Genomic DNA, 19,755 nt, shown 5'->3' on the forward strand with positions numbered 1-19,755 from the left:
TCACAATGCCCAATATATCCAGCAAAAAATGATCAGACATGTCAAGAAGCAAGAAAATGTAGCTCATAACCCAGAGAAACATCAGTGAACAGAAACAGACCCAGAAATGAAAGAGATGATGAAATTAGCAAGGACATTTAAAGAGCTATTATAAATATATTCAAGTGCTTAAAGACAACCATGAACATTATAAGGAACAAAATGGAAGGTATAAGCATATCACAATAAAATTGCTGAAACCAATGTTAAAGAAAGAATATTAAACACAGCTCAACAGGGGAAAAACATGTACAAAGGAGCAAAGATAAAAATTCACACTTGTCAGAAACTATACAAGCCAGAAAACAATGGAATGATATCTGTGCCAAAAGACAAAAAAAAGTTAGCCTAGAATTCTATATCCAGCAAAAACATCTTTCTGAAATGAGAGTGAAATAAAGACCTTTTCAAAAAAACAATCTGAGAGAATGTGTTGTTAACAGTCCTACAATTAGAAGAGATGTTAACAAAAGCTCTCTGGTAGATGGAAAGTTACATTATCTGGATCTTTCAACAGGAATAAAACATACCGGAAATGGTAAATACATGGATAAAGTGTAAAATATTTTCACATAAATTTGAAAACTAGGAAAAAAGATAATTGACTCATCAAATCAAAAAATAATAACAATGGAATGTGAAATTTATAAGAAACCTAGAAGAAAAATGTTTGACAATAGTAGTACAAAGACCAGGAGTGGGGCAAATGGAAACACACTATTGTAAGGGTATTACACATTACATGAAGTCATATAACAAATTTTGAAGGTATACTGTAGTAAGTTAAAAATGCATGTTTGAAAACCTAGAGCAATGACTAAAATAATAAAACTAAGGGGTAGAGATAAGAAGTCAATATTAGACATAAAATGGAATCATAAAAATACTCAGTTAATCCAAACAAAAGCAGAAAAAGGAAAAAATAAACAGAAGAAAAAGAAGGGAAAAAAAGGCAAGATGGCAAATATTAACGCAACCATATTAATAAATAAATTAAATGTAACATTTCAATTAAAAGACAGAGGTTGTCAGACTGGGTAGAAAATCAACGTCCAGCTGCAGGTTTTGTCTAAAAGAAATCCACTTAAAATATAAAGACACAGATAGGCTGAAATTATAAAGATGGGAAAAATATGTTGTATCAACACTAATTAAAGCAAAATTGAATTGCTATACTAATAATCTGCTAAGGAGACTTCAAACAAGGGATATTATCTGGAACAAAGAGTGAAATTTCATAAAAGCAAAAATAAATAGAACCTAATTAAACTTAAAAGCTTTTGCACAGCAATGGAAACCATAAACAAAATGAAAAGACAACCTATGGAACAAGAGAAAACATATTTGCAAACCATGAAGCTATCAAGCGGTTAATTTCCAAAATATACAAACAGCTCATACAGCTCAACATCAAAAAACAAACAACCTAATCAAATATGGGCAAAAGCCCTAAACAGATATTTCTCCAAGGAAGATATACAGATAGCCAAAGGAGGCACATGAAAAGATGTTCAACATTGCTAATTATCAGAGAAACGCGAATCAGAACTACAATGAGGGAATTTCCCTGGTGATCCAGTGGCTAAGACTCCATGCTTCTAAAGAAGGGAACCCAGGCTCGATCACCATCAGGGAACTAGATCTCGTACACCATAACTAAAGATCCTGCATACAGCAATGAAGATCGAAGATTCCACGCAGTGCAACTAAGATCTGGCACTGCCAAAAAATTAACAATATCAAAATTACAAAAGAAAGTACAATGAGGTATCATCTCACACTGGTCAGAATGGCCATCTATAAATAATCTATAAATAATGACTGCTGGAGAAGGTGTGGAGAAAAGGAGACCCTCATACACAGTTGGTGGGAATGTAAACTGGTATAGACATTATGGAAAGCAGTATGGTGGTACTCAGAAAACTGAAAATAGAATTGTCATGAAATCCCACAATCCCACTCCTGGGCATATATCTGAACAAAACTATAATTAGAGAAGGCACATGCACCTCAGTGTTCATAGCAGCACTATTCACAATAGTCAAGACATGGAAGCAACTTAAATGTCCACTGACAGATAAGTGGATAAAGAAGACATGGTAGATAGATATAATGGAATACTACCCAGTTATTAAAAAGAATGAAACAATGCCATTTGCAGCGACATGGGTGAACCTAGAGATTATCATACCAAGCAAAATAAATGAGAAAGACAAAGAGAGGAGAGTGGTGTGCAGCATGCAGGTTTTGGTCTACAGCCTGTGCACCACCTCTGCACCCACTGAGCCCTGCCTACCGGGGCTCTGGGGGCTGTAGGCGGGCACCTACCGGGCACTGAACACCTGCCCCACTCTGCTGTCCGTGCACAAATTCACAGACAAACATGAATGGGTAACAACAGAAAATGGTGTTGAAACAGTGGCAATCAGCAATTTTGCACAGGAAGATTTGGGGGATGTTGTCTGCTGTAGTCTGTCAGAAGTTGTGACAAAATTGAACAAACAAGGAATTTGGTGCACTGTAAATTATGTTTGAAAGTGAAAGTCACTCAGTCGTGTCCAACTCTTTGCAACCCCATGGACTATACGGTCCACGGAATTCTCCAGGCCAGAATACTGGAGTGGGTAGCCTTTCCCTTCTCCAACCCAGAGGTTGAACCCAGGTCTCCCGCATTGCAGGAGAATTCTTTACCAGATGAGCCACAAGGGAAGCCCAGGAATACTGGAGTGGGTAGCCTATCCTTTCTTCAGCTGATCTTCCCAACACAGGAATCAAACCGGGGTCTCCTGCATTGCAGGCAGATTCTTTACCAACTGAACTATCAGGGAAGCCCAAATTATGTTTGGTGCACTGTAAAGTATAGCTGCTAGTGAACTCTACTGTTTATCAGAAGTAACTGAAATTAATGAAACTCTAGCAGAAAATCCAGGATTTGTCAACAAATCTTGTTATGAAGATGGTTGACTCATCAAGATGACACTCAGTAACCCTTCAGAACTAGATGAACTAATGAGTGAAGCAGCGTGAGAAATCCATAAAATCTCTTGAGGTGCGAAAATGGAACCCCTAAATAAACTAGTTTGAAACAACTTAGAAAAAAAAAGACAAATACCACATGATACACTTATCTATGGAATCTAAAAAATGACACAAATGACCTTATGTATGACAGAAACAGAATAAAAAACATAGAGAACAGACTTGTGATACTGTGTGTGGGGCAGGTTGGATTGGGAGTTTGAGATTAGCAGATGCAGACTATTGATACTATATACAGGATGGATAAACAAAAAGATCCTGTTGTATACAGCAGGGAATTATATTCAATATCCTATAATAAACTGTAATGGAAAAGAATACAAATACCATTTAGATAACATAAAAAATGATTGAAAAAAATACGTACAAAACAGTATGCTGCTGCTGCTAAGTCGCTTCAGTCGTGTCCGACTCTGTGCAACCCCATAGACGGCAGCCCACCAGGCTCCCCTGTCCTTGGGATTCTCCAGGCAAGAACACTGGAGTGGGTTGACATTTCCTTCTCCAATGCATGAAAGCGAAAAGTGAAAGTGAAGTCGCTCAGTCGTGTCCGACTCTAGCAACCCCATGGACTGCAGCCCACCAGGCTCCTCTGTCCATGGGATTTTCCAGGCAAAAGTACTGCAGTGGGGTGCCATTGCCTTCTCCAAACAGTATGCTAAAAACTACAAAATATTGATGAGAAAATTTTAAAGATCTAAATAAATGGAGAGGTATATCATGGTCGTGGATTTGAAAACAATATTATTAAAGTATCAATTCTCCCCCAAGTTGATCTACAGAGGGAATGCAATTCCAATAAAAATCTTAGCAGGTTTTATTTGTAGAAATGACAAGCTGATTTTATACTTTGAACAGAAATGCAAAAGACATAGAATATTCAAAACAATTTTTAAAAAGAGCAAAATTAGAGGACTTACATTACTTGATTTCATGATTTATGACAGACCTATAATAATCAAGACAGTGTAGGGCATAAATTTCGACATATATGAGACCAATGGAACAGAACTAATACTTCAGAAATAGACCCACATATATATGGTCAATTGATTTTTTACAAATGTGCCAAAGATTTCAATAGAGGAAAGAAAGAGTCTTCTCAACAGATAACAATGAAACAACAGGATACTGCAGGATGGGAACTGGACGAACATTTACCATTACCAAACACCTTACAAAAAAATTAACTTGAACTTCCTTAGTGGTTAAGTGGTTGAGAATCTGCCTGCCAGTGCAGGGGACATGGGTTCGATCCTTGGTCTAGAAACATTCCACATGCCTCTGGGCAACTAAGCCTAAGCCTGTGTGCCACAACTATCAAAACCCTCACTTCAGAGCCTATACTCTACAACAAGAAAAGCTAGCACAATGAAAAGCCATGCACCGCAACTAGAGACTAGCCCCTGCTCGCCACAACTAGAGAAAGTCTGTACACACCAATGAAGATCCAGGGCAGCCAAAAGTAAACAAATAAATTTAAAAAAAAGAATAATTCCATTAAAAAAATTATCTTGACACAGAGCATAGAACTAAATGTAAAAGCCAGAACCATAAAACTTCCAGAAGAAAATACAGGTGAAAATTTTCCACAACTAGGAGGAAGCAAAGATTTACTAAATAAAACACAATGGCAAAAGTTGTTTTAAAAATTAATAACTTCATCTTCATGGTATTAATTTAAAATTGGTTTCCGTTAAAATGTCTGGACTTTGAAAAACACATTAATAACTTGCAAAGACAAGCCACTAAAAATAGGAGAAAATATTCACAATATATATGAAAAGGACCTGCATCTAGAATATACAGAAACTCATGAATAATCAAATTTAAAAACAGGCAAATGATCAGCTGGTCAACACTGGTCATCATGCAAAATAAATTAACAGTAATTTTTAGAACTGTAACGTATGCAGTATTACTAGAGCACTTTATATGCACTAGAATGGCTAAAATTAAAAAGACAATTCCAAGTGTGACAAAGATATGGAGTAGCTACAACTTAGTCATTGATGGTTGGATTTAAAAATGGTATAACCACTTTTGAAAACACTTTGACAGTTTCTTTCTTTTGAAAAACATCTTTATTGAGATATAATTTACATACCATAAAATTCAATCATTTTAAGTGTATAATTCAATGTTTTTAGTATATTCACATAATTGACAATTATCACCATGATCTAAATTTAGAACATTTTCACCAACCCCAAAAGAAACTTCATAACAATTAACAGTCATTCCCCAACTTACTCCCAACTCAGCTGTAGGTAACCACTAATCTATTTTCTGTCTCTATAGATTTGCTTATTCTGGTCATTAAAATAAATGGAATCACACAATATATGGTCTCTGTGACTGGCTTCCTTAATTTAGTATATGTTTTCAGGAATCACCCATGTTGTATCAGGTATCAGTACTTCATTCCTTTTTATGGCTGTACAATAATATTCCATTGTATGGATGCATCACGTTTTGTTTACATATTTAGTTGCTGATGGACATTTTGGTTGTTTCTAGTTTTACTACTTGTGGCCCAGTAGTAAAGAATCCGCCTGCCAAGGCAGGAGACGTGGGTTCAATCCTTGGGTCGGGAAGACCCTCTGGAGAAAGACATGGCAACCCACTCCAGTATTCTTGCCTGGGAAATCCCATGGACAGTATTCTTGCCGGGGAAATCCCATAGACAGAGGAGTCTGCCGAGCTATAGTCCATGGGGTTACAAAAGAGTTGGACACGACTTAGCAACTAAACAACAGATACCAGTTTTAAGTTATCATGAATAATAGCAGTATGAATATTTGTATACAAGTCTTTGGGTGGATATATATTTTCATTTCTCTTGGGTAAATAGCTAGAAGTGTCACAATATGGATGAATCTTAGACACAAGAGAGTTTATGTGAAATTCATAAAAGACAAATATAATCTATAGTGATAGAAATTAAATCAGTGGTTACCTAATTTGGTTCAGTTCAGTTCAGTTACTCAGTCGTGTCCGACTCTTTGTGACCCCACGAATCGCAGCACGCCAGGCCTCCCTGTCCATCACCAACTTCCGGAGTTCACTCAGGCTCACGTCCATCGAGTCAGTGATGCCATCCAGCCATCTCATCCTCTGTCATCCCCTTCTCCTCCTGCCCCCAATCCCTCCCAGCATCAGAGTCTCCTAATAACTAATCAGTGGTTACCTAATCAGGGCCCAAATTTGCAGATAAGACTAATTGTAGGAAAGAATTTTAATGGGTTATGGAAATAAAATGTTCTGTATCTTGTGATGGTGATGATTACATAAATATATCTTATATGTTAATTACATCTCAATAAAGTTAAATAAAAAGTCCAGGAACTCATGTCAAGGCAAAAAAAAAACAAAAACAAAACATGGTTATAGCAGTAAACTTAAGTTTTTTTTGGTCTTGCCATTCCATTTTTGGTTGGGGCAAGCATGATTCAGACTGATATATCAGTATCCATAAGCTAGCAGTTTCTAGTATTTTCCAAAGATTCCCCTCATTGTGCTACTTCTCGCCACCTCTCCACCACGGCAATCCTCCCTGACAAACTAAATGGACTCTGCGTAGCAATCAACAGTGTTTGCAATCATTTTCAGCTGGGCAGTAGTTACATGAAATTTTTTAAATTGGGTGTACTGTCACTTTTAATTGGGTGTACCAGGGCTTCCCTGGTGAGTCAGTCATAAACAATCTGCCTGGGAGGGATTGGGAGACCTGGGTTCGATCCCTGGGTTGGGAAGATTCCCTGGAGAAGGAAACAGCTACCCACTCCAGTATTCTGGCCTAGAGAATTCCACAGACAGAGAAGCCTGGCAGGCTATAGTCCATGGTGTCACAAAGAGTTGGACACGACTGAGCGACTTTCACTGTTACTTTTTTGACAAACAATCATTTGCCAAGCTCAGAGACTAGAGTCCCACCTTTACCAAGGATACTTAATGAAGGTTCTACTTTTGCCTTTTTTATAAAACTGAGGCAGGGGTAAAAGATATGAGATGATCACTGCCCTCCTTGTGGAAATTCACTTCAAAAAGGGTCATCAGCCAACCATTTATGGATTTATAACGAGGGAACGTTTCACTGGGATACCTATAAACTAAACTTTCTTAGGTTTATAAAGGGTTGTGGGGTGCTGTTGCAAGCACACCAAATACTACAGGGGAGTGAGGTCTATAGACTAGCACACGGGCAAAGGCCTAAACAAGAAGCGAGTGATCCTGATTCTTACTCTGTGAAGTCCTTAAGGGAATATATGATTTTTGCATTTTTATAGCCCCTAGTATGGCACAGAGCAGATACCTCTGTACTTATACACAGAAAAGAAATAATCTGGGGAATGTGAAGCTGGGACACCCATTCCTTGTCTTGCTGCACAAACCAAGGACACCAAGAAGCAGAGAATTCTTAGACTAAACCAGGTTCTGAGAATTTCCTTGGTAGGCAAGAATTGTTCTTTTTCAGAACATTTTAGCTCCAAAAAAAAAAAAAGTACAGGAGCTACAACAAATAGAACATGTAAAATCATAGGCTTCATTCGAGCGAACATCCCTCCCTCCACTAGGTGCTTACAGTGACTTTCTATCCAAGATAACCCGAATCTCTCTCCAGGGCACAATCATCCAATGTAACTGGAAAAAAAGGATCCAAAAGGTGGACACAAGCCTCTGGATAGACTAAAAAAGATGATGCTCTTTAAAAGATAACTCTTTCTTCTATACAGCTAACTTGCATATAATATGCAGAAGGTTTTTTTCCCCCTTTCTATTTTCATACTCAGGACCAAACTCAATTTCAGAACCAATTTAAGCTGGCCAGTTCTCCTGTCCATACATGTCTTTCAAGCCTGCACTGAAATTTACTGATCTCATAGGCTGGCTCTGTCTTTCTGGAAGGTGGACCAGATAATGAACCTCACAGTGGGTGATTCATGAAAGGTCATCACTTGGTTAAAAGAAGGGCGACAGTGACTTTCTTTAATTTCCCTGGGCATTTGCCCCACCTCCCTGACTTTATTTGGTTGAAGCCCTAGAAACTCTTTGTGAAGCTTTTCTTTGTACTAATTACACATCCAACATGCCCAGGTCCTTACCCTGCACAAGCAAGTTATGCAATCATACCAAGAGGCAGCCAAGATAATCGGGGCAGGGGAACAGGATACACATATTTACCAAATATCATACCAGGCCTTCTCCTTCTCTATGGCTTACTGCAGGCAGGACATTCCACCCAGCTCAAACCAAGAGGCAGATGATCTCTGTCCTCCCCACTTGAGGCCTTTCCTTGGAAACAGATCACATCTCAGGGAGGGAGACAGAAAACACCATCTCAGCTCCTAATTCTCTAGCAATCTGACATGGGGGTCTCTGCCTCCTTGCCAAGGCTCACTTATCTGTCCCTCCTTAACAGAGTTCTTCACCAGAAATCCCATTTGTGGGCTAAACACAGTTTCCCTCCTAGTTGGGTGGGTCATTTTTAAGATTGTAACTTCCTTTGAGCAGGATCACTATGAAAGGTCAAAGTGCTGTTACGGTACTTAGCAAAAACATTTCCAATTACACAGCCTATAACAGAGAAAATAGCTTGCATAATAACACTTTTGGCCTCCAAAGTTACTATAACAGTGGCAAACCATGCTTTTCCAAGCATATCTTAAAAGAGTTTTGAGCTACCTTCTAGGAAAGAAGTTGCAATGGAAATAAAACAAAAGTACCAGAAGGTCTATTTGGAAGGAAGGAAGTGGCTAGAAAACAAACTGAAGAGTAAAGTTCTTGCTATCTTTATATCTAATAACTGGGAGAAAGAGCCTTCTTAACTTAAAACAAGGTCTGCTGTATCCTGAAACTTCTTGAAAAATTGATAACTACTGGAATTCCTACGAGCTCCAATGCTATTTCTCCCATGCACTGCCAAAGAAGCTTTACCGACAGTGAAGTCTGATTGAGGAAGACCAGAAGTTTATGTGATGGGCATTTCAAAATTCATACTTAATTGGAGGAAATACTGGCAGTGGCAGACAGGAATAATAAGTTAAGCTCTTCAGCAGTGACCTCTGCATTCATCTAGATTGACTGAGGGACATTAATTTTGAATCTTCACTTTGCTACTTAAAAAGAAAAAAAAATGGAACTACCACTTTAAAAACAATTAAAATTCAGTGTGCTATGTTTTAGATTTTGACCCAAAAATATATATCATCTTTAAAAGAAATAAGTTCATGAAAACTTTTTAAAAATTCATCCTCTTCCTTGGGTATGTGGAAAAGCTTTATTTTTCATAGTGACTTTGCTGGCATTCTTGGCTGGGATAAAGAGACTTCCCCTCATTTGTAAAGCTATCGCACTGTGCCAGGAGCCTACTGAGGCACTGCTGCCTAACTGGCAGGCAAATCCTCAGGTCCCTGTTCAGGATTTTCCTTCCTTAACTGAATGGGCCTTTCCCAAACTGGGATTCTTTCCCCACCGCCTAGAAATGAGACCTGTTACCCCTGTTCTCTCTGCTTCTCCCTCCACTTTCCTATCCTGACTTGCCTCTTCCTTCAGAATACCTAACAGACTCTAGTTGTCTTGCATGTTTCAAGAAATGAAAAAGCTCAGACTTTGGTGTCAGACTGACCTAGGTTCACATTATGGCTTTATCACTAGCAGCTGTGTGATCTTGGACAAACTACTTGAGTCTCTTCAGCATCCTCATCTATAAAATGAGGATAACTGTATCTACCTCAGACAATTGATTAAATTAAGCAAATAGCCTAAATAAAAGTGCCTAGCTCAAAAACGCCTCGTTGTTCCTTTTATCTATTTGTGTCCTTTTTAAATCCAAGATACTTTCTTCCCTATTCAGAGGAGCTAAAATCCAAGACCCTTTCCCCTCTGATCTGGTAGTGCAGCTTATCTCTTGGTCCAAGTAAGAGAGTACTTACAGCTGACCTTCCTACATGGACCTTCTCATGATGCCCTATGTAACAGAAAGTTGATTTCCAAGGTTAAGCAGCTTGTAGGAAAACCCCTCTGCCTCTGACTTTGTGTCTTTCCTGCGTTAGTGAGTCCAGTTAACAAATAACTCATATCAAACTTTTTTTCCTGCCAATGAGGTCACTCGAAATGCCAGAATCTAAACAAAGGCAGAAAAGAGAGGCAGGGTCAGACAGTCAATGCTGTGTCACATGCTCGTACTCACTAAGAGTTCCCACAGCAACCATCACTCAGGCTTAGAGAGACTGCAAAACTAAAGGCTGTTGTACAAAAACAATGCCAAGAACAGGAAACTGAGTTATGGCTATCATGAGAGTCTTAAATCTCAGCTCTAGCATATGTCTCTGCCAAGGCTGCCTTGCCTGACGGCCAATGCCATGTTTTAAGATGAGAAAATATCACAAGGGCTCTCAAAATAGGCTGCTCAGAGGTCTTGATTGCCTTGGGAGGCAATATAGGTGGCTCCCATGGGGAAAGTGACCTACACTCACTTCCTGCATGGAAAGCCCTGCCTTGTAGCTTTACAGCTCCCTTCTCCCAGTCTTCCTCAACAACCAGTGGTGTGCTGGAGCTGGCTGACACATGCTTGGCCTGTGAGAGTGAACTGTTAGATTTTTAAGCACTGTGAGAGCCACTTGGTTTCACACTGGTGGCTATGCTGGGAGTATTTGTCCTCAGAACTACAAATCAGCCCCCTCCAACTACTTGCCCTCCTACCAGCTGTTAAATATTTACCTAACACCCCAAAGGGCCAACAACTCTAAAGCTGAAGTACCAGGCTCGACTTTCCTCATAAGTCTTGAAGCTTTTAGGATATCTCCCAAAGATCTTTATGTGTTTCCTCCTAGATGTTCACAAATAACAGGTGCCACCCAGGCACCCCAACAGTGTTTGCCTCACAAACACAGACTCTCCTCTTGTTAGTATCTCACTCTTCTCTGGGAAAATAATGCTGGATTTTGTTAGGATTTCTAAACACCCAGCAGTTATTTATAGTGATTCGTAGGATCCAGAGAAAATCAAAAAGGGTTAGAAAGATTACTAATAGATGAAAATAAATACTCAGCTTCCAATGTAACTTTCACTCAATCACATATGAAGCATTTTTTGTTTAATTCTGCAAGGCAGAGGGGAGGGAAGGGAAGCTGTTCAATAAACAGATTCAGTTTTGAAAGATGAGAAATTTCTAGAGATAACTGCACAACAATGTACATATTAACACTCCTGTAGTGTACAGTTAAGAATGGTTAAGATGGTAAATTTTGTTATATTTGTTTGTATGTTATGTGTTTGCTATATTTGTTATACCAGGAAAAAAAAAGAGAGCTAGGTTTGCTTAGTAGGTCTAATAATATGCCTACTAGCACTGAGGGGGGCTCATACCAGGCCTTTGATGAATACTTGTGAACTGAATCAAAGGAGGTATAATTAGGACAGGGATGAGAGTCGGTACACTAGGGATTATGGAAGATGTGCTAACAATTTAAATGACTGAATTATACATCTAAGTCATCCAGTCCCGGGGCGCCCTGGGACCCGAGGACAAGGCAGAGACACTCTGGGACTCTTCGCACTCTTTCTGTCCTTTTCAGGTCCTGGCTTTGAGGATATTTTACAATCTATGTCTCTCCATTTATCCAATTCCTATCCTTCCCCTTTCAAGGCCCAACTCAATTCTTCTCTCTTCCACATGGCCTTTCCACCACCACAACCCACAGAGATCATTCTCTAACAGGAACCTACAGATCCTATTGCTAGTACTGGTCAGCTATTGATAATAAACTGCCTTAAGCCATCTTTCGCACTTATTTTATCCTTTGAGAACAAAGGCTCTTTATCATACTTCTGCATCCCTCAAATGCCTAGGATGATCTGAAGCACAAAGCATTAAATGCTAAAATACTGAGAACTGAATGAAGATTGAAGAAAGTTAAGAGTGGGCCAATCACTTACTTGCTTTCCAATGGGATATTTCAATGGCACAAAACTGGTCATGAGTGTAACTGAAAGCTTAAGGAATCAGGTGATCAGCGAAGGTTTTGTCTTGAATGCTAAATTGCCACTATGTTCTCTAGATACTCAGGGCTCTAGAGAATCTGTAAAGTTCTGCTATGAAACTCTCTTTGGTATAAGGAAATTAGAGCTGATACAAGTCAATGTCACAGCATTTGCAAACCAAAATAAATAGCAAATAGTCTAAAAGGAGCTTAAGATCCTCAAAGGGCATTTTCAAAGGTCTGATGGCTTTGGGGTCAAGGAAAGTATGAGGTACTATTCAAGACAACTAAGCCAGTGATTTTCTACAAAACTTTGTATGTTGAAGGGGCCAAAGACTGGTTGAGAATTTTAAGAAAGATGGACCCTTTTCGAGGAGGGAAAAAAGGACAGATGCATAATTTACACAATTTCAGAGTGTTCAATAATTTTCTAAAGCCTATGCTTGGACTTTGGATTAAAAAACCAATGAGTTAAAAAAAAAAAACAAACGATGAGCTAGTGTGTAGATCCATTTCTAGCAGGATGTAGCCAGCAATAATAAATTTTTTTCTTAATTCGAAACAGGAATGAAGGAGACGGAGTATAGCAGAGTTTAAATAGGACAAGATAGGGAGGAGAATCCCCCGAAGAGCTCTTCTATTCCAACATACTTACCTGAAGGGAGCACTGAATCATCAAGACAAGATCTCTTCAAAGCATCCAAACCCAGGACTTAGGCTGGGGCCCAGAATTTCTCTTAAATCCCTCCCATCCCCATTCATTTAGTAGAAACAAAAGGGTCACTGGGATTTATCTATGAGAATCCCACAGGTTTTGAGAGTGAGACTCAGCTATCCTCGTGGGAAAATGAAAATCAGAGTGGAAGTCACTGGTAGGGACAGTTCAGTTCAGTTGCTCAGTCATGTCCGACTCTTTGCAACCCCATGAATTGCAGCATGCCAGGCCTCCTTGTCCATCACCAACTCCCGGAGTTCACCCAAACTCATGTCCATCAAGTCGGTGATGCCATCCAGCCATCTTATCCTCTGTCGTCTCCTTCTCCTCCTGCCCCTAATCCCTCCCAGCATCAGAGTCTTTTCCAATGAGTCAAGTCTTCGCATGAGGTGGCCAAAGTATTGGAGTTTCAGCTTTAGCATCATTCCTTCCAAAGAAATCCCAGGGCTGATCTCCTTCAGAATGGACTGGTTGGATCTCCTTGCAGTCCAAGGGACTCTCAAGAGTCTTCTCCAACACCACAGTTCAAAAGCATCAATTCTTCAGCGCTCAGCCTTCTTCACAGTCCAATTCTCACATCCATACATGACCACAGGAAAAACCATAGCCTGACTAGACGAACCTTTGTTGGCAAAGTAATGTCTCTGCTTATGAATCAAAGACCTAAATGTAAAAGCTAAAACTATAAAAGGCAACCCACAGAATGGGAGAAAATGTTTGCAAATCATATGTCTGATGAAGGATAAATACCTATAGAGTACATAGATATTCCTAAAAGTCAACAACAAAAATCCAAACAATCCAATTTAAAAATGGGCAAGAGGCTTGAATAGAATTTCTCCAAAGAAGATAAAGAATGGTCAATAAACATATAAAAAGATGCTCAACATTAATAATGATTAGGGAAATAACAATTAAAGCCACAATGAGATACTACTTCACCCTCATTAGGATGGCTATTATAAAAAAACAGGAAAAATTGGAATAATTTTATATTTCAGGTGCAACCAATCTGGGAAACACTATGATAGCATCTCAAAAAATTAAACACAGAATTAATTCCCATTTGATCCAGCAGTTCCATTTCTGGGTATATACACAAAAGAACTGAAAACAGGGACTCACACACCAATTTCACAGTATTCTTCACAGTAGCCACAAGGTGGAAGCAACTCAAATGTTCATCGATGGACAGAAGGATAAACAAAATGTGCTATATACACATCAATGGAATATCATTCACCTTCGAAAGAAATGAAATTCTGATACATGCTACAACATTGAAGACATTATGCTAAAAGAAATAAACCGGATATGAGCAGGCTAAGTCACTTCAGTTGTGTCTGACTCTGCGACTCTATGGACTCTAGCCTACAAGGCTCCTCTCTCCATGGGATTCTCCAGGCAAGAAAACGAATTGATTGCCATTTCCTTCTCCATATACAAAAGGACAAATATTGTATGATTCTACTTTCTGTGAGACCCTTGGAGTAGTCAGATTGTTGTTTAACAACAGTAAGTTTTGTTGTTAAGCTGTGTCCAACTCTTTTGCGACCCCATGGACTGTATGTAGCCTGCCAGGCTCTCACACAGAGACAAACAGTAGAAGAGTGATTACCAGGGGCTGGGGGGAGGGGAAATGAAGAGTTACTGTTTAATGGGTATAGCATTCAGCATGCAATGATGAGAAAGTTCTGGAGATGGATAGCAGTGATGGTTACAGCAATATGAATGTACTTAACACCACTGAACTATATACTTAAAAATTGTTCAATTGGTAAATTTTATGCATATTTTACCACACGCACACAAGAAGAGTTAATATGTACAAGGTTCACAATCAACCCCAGACAAATATGACTCCTGTGCGTACAATATAAAAATGCAAGCAGTTTATTACACTAGAAAATGCATGACCATTAAGTCACACTGAGGGTATTAACTGATTAAAAGACTTTGCTCTCCATGAAGCCAAAGAGAAGTAACAAAAAATGCCATCCATCATCTGGACACCTAAAAATAAATCCAGTGTGAGAGATTGGGCTCTGTTTGATAAGCAATAATGGATTTACAAGCATCATCTTAAAATGCCTCAAACAGACTGCTAGAATGTGTCTGGGGGTTGTCAGAACTCAAAAAGTCATAAATCTCTTGCCAGAAGAAAATGGCAGCCTGAGCAGGCAGATCTAGCAAAGAGCCCTCTCTTATCTGCTGTCTTACTAAGCTCAATAAACCCCAGTTGATGCCAATCCATGGTCTTTAGGTTTACTTTAATAATACTTCAGAATCTACTTGGGGATTAAATTCCCAATTTCCTCTTTCTACTTAGTTTGCTGCTAACAACTGCGGGTCCATTTTTTTTATTTTTATTTTTTTTCTGCGGGGGGGTTGGGGGGCAGGCACGTGGCCTGTGGGATCTTAGTTCCCTGACAAGGAATCAAACCCGTGCCCCCTGCATTGGAAGTGTGGAGTCTTAACCACATGACTGAAAGGGAAGTCCCTGCAGTGCCTATTGCATCCCAAACCCAGTTCTTTAGGAAGCTGTGAATACACTTAACATTAGTGATATCAGCATTAAGTAAAGGGAGAGAAGTGCTCCAACACATGCTGGAGATTAACAAGGAGTCAAAATACTTCTAACCTGATAGTGCTGAGAATAAAACCAAGTGTACTCTAATGCTGTCCTTTATTGCCCTTCAGAGTCAGTTAGGGAAGAGAAGCAACAACTATTTTGAGGGCAGTTTCGAAAAGGGTCCCAGAATAGAATCACCCTTCCTCCACTACCCAAGTGTAAAGGATTGTTAAAAGAGGTGAGTATACACAAACTCCGTGACAGTAAGGACTACACTTGATTATTCACTACTGATCCCTGCTACCCAGCACCACTCTTTGTACACAGCAGATATGCAATATTATTTATTAAGAAAAGAAATCTTTGAGAGCTGCTTCCCTTTCCTCATTTTCAAATAGGGCTGTGTTTTCTCCCACTCTATAGAAGTTGCCTCATCTCTGGCTTGTGGACGCTTTCTGAGAGGCACTTTCATCACTTCATTTAACTCTGAAAGAAGTTGGAGGAGGGGTGAGGACACGTGCTTGCTAATCATCCTTTTCCAGATTGCCTCATGCGCCAGAATGGATTTTTATTATTGGTCTGTGGCTGCTACTGCTGTAGAAAGATTTCAGCCTGACCTTCCCAAGCTGCTGGGGGATGAATACTGCACGTGGCTGACTGGGAAAAAATGTGTCTTCCTCTTTTTTTTAAAAACAAACAAAAAAAAGCTTTTAGACTAAACAGAGCTCACTGTGATAGGAAAGTCACCCTTTCTTTCACTATACAAAGCTCAAGATGTTGACTTCTTTTGCATAAAAACAATATAACAAAACTGATCTGAACCGGTTCAACAGGAAAAAGGTAGGATGTTGAAGCACCTCACAGAGAGCAGTGGCATCAAAGTCCTGAACAGGACTTAGGGCTGCTCCATAGGCAGAAGAGGAAAAAAGAAAATGAAAGCCATTTATCAAAGTGGTTTAAGTAAGAGGATGGATTCCCACAGCTGGCCTCACAAAGGAGAATAAATATGTCAAAGGGAAAACTGATAGACTAATTGAGTCCTATCCATCTGGCTGAGGAAAGAGCCACTGGTGGGAATACTGAGAAGCTGTCTGTTAGGCAAAGGCTTGCTCTGGTGCCTCATTTGGCCAATGGAATAGCTTTTAGGAACACTGAACACACAATCACACCACAGCTGGCTAGCTGGCCCTGCCAGCAAGAGGCTCACAGAAGGGCTACACTGATGCAAACACCAAAAAAGGGAAAGCAGAGCATAGGCAATGTTGTTTTTTTAATTGGCTTGGAGACTATATCTGAACTCTCACCTCATGAATAACCAGGCCCTTCAACTTGGGAGTAGGGTGAGAAGGAAGGGAGACCTATGAATGTATGTCTCATTTTGTGCTTTTGAAAACAAGACTCAAAGTCTTGTTCTGAAACATCAAGTTCGATACCATGTTATACTAAAGCCCCATCTTACTTTTATATAATGCAGAGCTGAGGGCTCTTTTCTTTGGGAAAAGAGGAAATCAGGCCAGACTAAAGGAAAACAACACACAACACTATCTGCATATGCCACAGTTCATACCACAGAAAAACCTGCTCAGAAATAATTGTTCAAGGCACACAGAACTCAATTCTAATGCAAATCTGTCCCAAGGAGGGTTCATATTTTAAGGAGCCAAACAACATCAAAGTAAGCTGAACTCAGGGTTTTTCTAACTGGCAGTTTCAACCATTTCTAAGTTTTCATTTCTTATTTTCAAAAGTCAAAATGACTCTCTGCCTAAAATTAAAAAAAAAAAGAAATGCCTTATCACCCACACTAAAATAACAATTCACCAAAATTTCACCTACATTATCTTTTACATAATTAAATGAACCCTTCACATAGCACAAAAGCAGAAGCCATCATTCTAATTAAAGTACTATCAACAAATCCCTTACTAATTCCTCTTAAGCAGCCTGGCTCTTGCCACTCCCACTAGAAGCTCAGTCACCGAATCCCTCTGCCATCTTAGAGGACTTGATGCTGGCCACCAACTAGGGCCACTTTGAGGAAAGTAGTGGCTTACCTGCTCCTCCGACAGTTGGGATATGTGATTCACAGCAGCGTAGGATTCAATTTTGGGGTTAAAGTGGTTGATGATGGCTCTGAAACAGAGAATTAACATTAATACAGTACCAGATGGAATAAGAAGATAATGAGTTAAAAACAAGTATCAGTTACCCTCTGATTTAGAGTATGAGACCATGGGTGTGACTCTCAGAAGCTAACTGTCCTCTTATGAACATGAGGTCACATGGGGTGAAGTGATTACTCTAAAATGGGAAAGGTTTAATTATTTATTAGACAGAGAACAGAATCAAGTATGCCTGCTCTGTAAATGAACTAGGGGAAAATCTCACAACCAAACAAAAGTCAAAACCTAGCATCCTTCAGATGAGAAACAGGGCTCAGGCGGCTGTCCACCAGGCGGCCCTCGTGTTTCAGTCAGAAAAAAAACACTTTGCTCTGCTCTTACTCAGGAGAACAGGGCATTCAGTGAAGCTGGACCAACATGTGGGTTGAATACAGTCTCTGAAGAACGTAAGATTTCCCAAAACCTACAACCGTCATATTTGTTAGTTAATATTTTGAACCAAAATTTTATTTCCAGCCATTCAACCAAAATCTGAATGTTGTTTTCAAACATTTTCTCTTCAGGGTCACCAAGTCATATCAAATCTATCTCTTAAAAACCTCTGAAATCTGAAATAAATTTCCCTGAAACCAACGCTTTAGTATAGACCTTTGTGATTTCTTGTCTGGTAGAGTAGAAAACCAATAGTCATGTATGGATTTGAGAGTTGGACTATAAAGAAGGCTGAGCACCAAAGAATTTATGCTTTCAAACTGTGGTGCTTGAGAAGACTCTTCAGAGTCCCTTGGACAGCAAGGAGATCAAATCAGCCAATCCTAAAGGAAATCAACCCTGAATATTCATTGGAAGGGCTGATGCTGAAGCTAAAGCTCCAATACTTTGGCCACCTGATGTGAAGAGCTGACTTACTGGGAAAGACCCTGAAGCTGGGAAAAACTGAGGGCAAGAGGAGAATGGGGTGACAGAGGATGAGATGGTTGGATGGTACCACTGACTCAATGGATATGAGTTTGAGCAAACTCCAGGAGATAGTGATGGACAGAGAAGCATGGACAGAGAAGCCTGGTGTGTTACAGTTCACAGGATTGCAAAGAGATGGATATGACTTAGCGACTGAACAACAAGAAGAGTTTAAAAAACACAGGTTTTAGACTAGAGGTTAATGGGGAGAAGAGAAAAATCTAACAGAACAATTTCAAATAATATGTGCAGATACTCTCCTCTTTATGAGGTGTTTAGTTCCCATTATCACTGAGAGTAAGCTAGACTTATCTCCATAGAGTAGCAAAAGGGAAAAATAGTAACTTGACAGTAGGGAATCTTGGCAAATCTACTTCAACCAAGTAATGAAGGTGAGTATCATCAGTAATGTCATGTAATCCCTGGTATGGTCTGGTAAGAAGGGCACTTCATCTCTGTCGTGTACTTTCAGAAATTCATGATCTCAATCTAAGAACAAGAAAAACATCAGACAAACCCACACTGGGGTACATTCTAGAGAATACCTTGCCAGTTACTCCTCAAGACTGTCAAGGTCATAAAAAACAAAACTTGAGGAAGAGTCATAGACTGGAGCCCATTGGTGAGATATGACTAAATGCAACCTGATGCTCTGAATTGGATTCGGGAACAGAAAGAGGACATTAATGATAAACTGTTGAAACCCAAACAAAATATGGAGTTTAGCTAATAGTAACATATCAATGCCTGTTTCTTAGTATTGATAAACATACCATGGTAATGTAAGAGGGGAGAAACTAGGTTGAGAGGCATATAGAAACTCTATGCTCTATCTTTGCATTTTTTCCTATAATTTTAAAATTATTCCAAAATTGATGCTTTTGAACTGTGGTGTTGGAGAAGACTCTTGAGAGTCCCTTGGACTGCAAGGAGATCCAACCAGTCCATCCTAAAGGAGATCAGTTCTGGGTGTTCATTGGAAGGACTGATGCTGAAGCTGAAACTCCAATACTTTGGCCACCTCATGTGAAGAGTTGACTCATTGGAAAAGACCCTGATGCTGGGAGGGATTGGGGGCAGGAGGAGAAGGGGACGACAGACGATGAGATGGGTGGATGGCATCACCAACTCGATGGACATGGGTTTGGGTGAACTCCGGGAGTTGGTGATGGACAGGGAGGCCTGGAGTGCTGTAATTCATGGGGTTGCAAAGAGTCGGACACGATTGAGCAACTGAACTGAACTGAAAGTTCATTAAAATGTGTGTATGACAGCATAATAGAAATCAATATATTCTTTTAATATAATTTACTGATAGTAAAG

The 19,755-nt window shown here is 39.5% G+C and overlaps 1 protein-coding gene across 8 annotated transcripts in view; it reads right to left on the bottom strand.

The window, feature by feature from the left end:
- ARMH3 (armadillo like helical domain containing 3) overlaps positions 1-19,755 on the bottom strand; it is a 172,913-nt gene that overhangs the window by 14,414 nt on the left and 138,744 nt on the right. For 6 of the 8 annotated variants that reach the window (XR_008707106.1, XM_055560413.1, XM_055560409.1 and 3 more), the window contains one exon: positions 17,404-17,482. Coding sequence is in view for 7 of the 8 variants with exons in the window: in XM_055560413.1 (XP_055416388.1) it covers positions 17,404-17,482 (79 nt within the window). In the remaining variant the exon portion in view is untranslated. Of the gene's footprint in view, positions 1-14,647; positions 14,791-15,140; positions 15,836-17,403; positions 17,483-19,755 lie in introns of those variants that run through there. The other 2 variants (XM_055560414.1, XM_055560415.1) reach the window with 2 other exon arrangements.

Source organism: Bubalus kerabau, chromosome 22 (assembly GCF_029407905.1).
Source record: "Bubalus kerabau isolate K-KA32 ecotype Philippines breed swamp buffalo chromosome 22, PCC_UOA_SB_1v2, whole genome shotgun sequence".
NCBI lineage: Eukaryota > Metazoa > Chordata > Mammalia > Artiodactyla > Bovidae > Bubalus > Bubalus kerabau.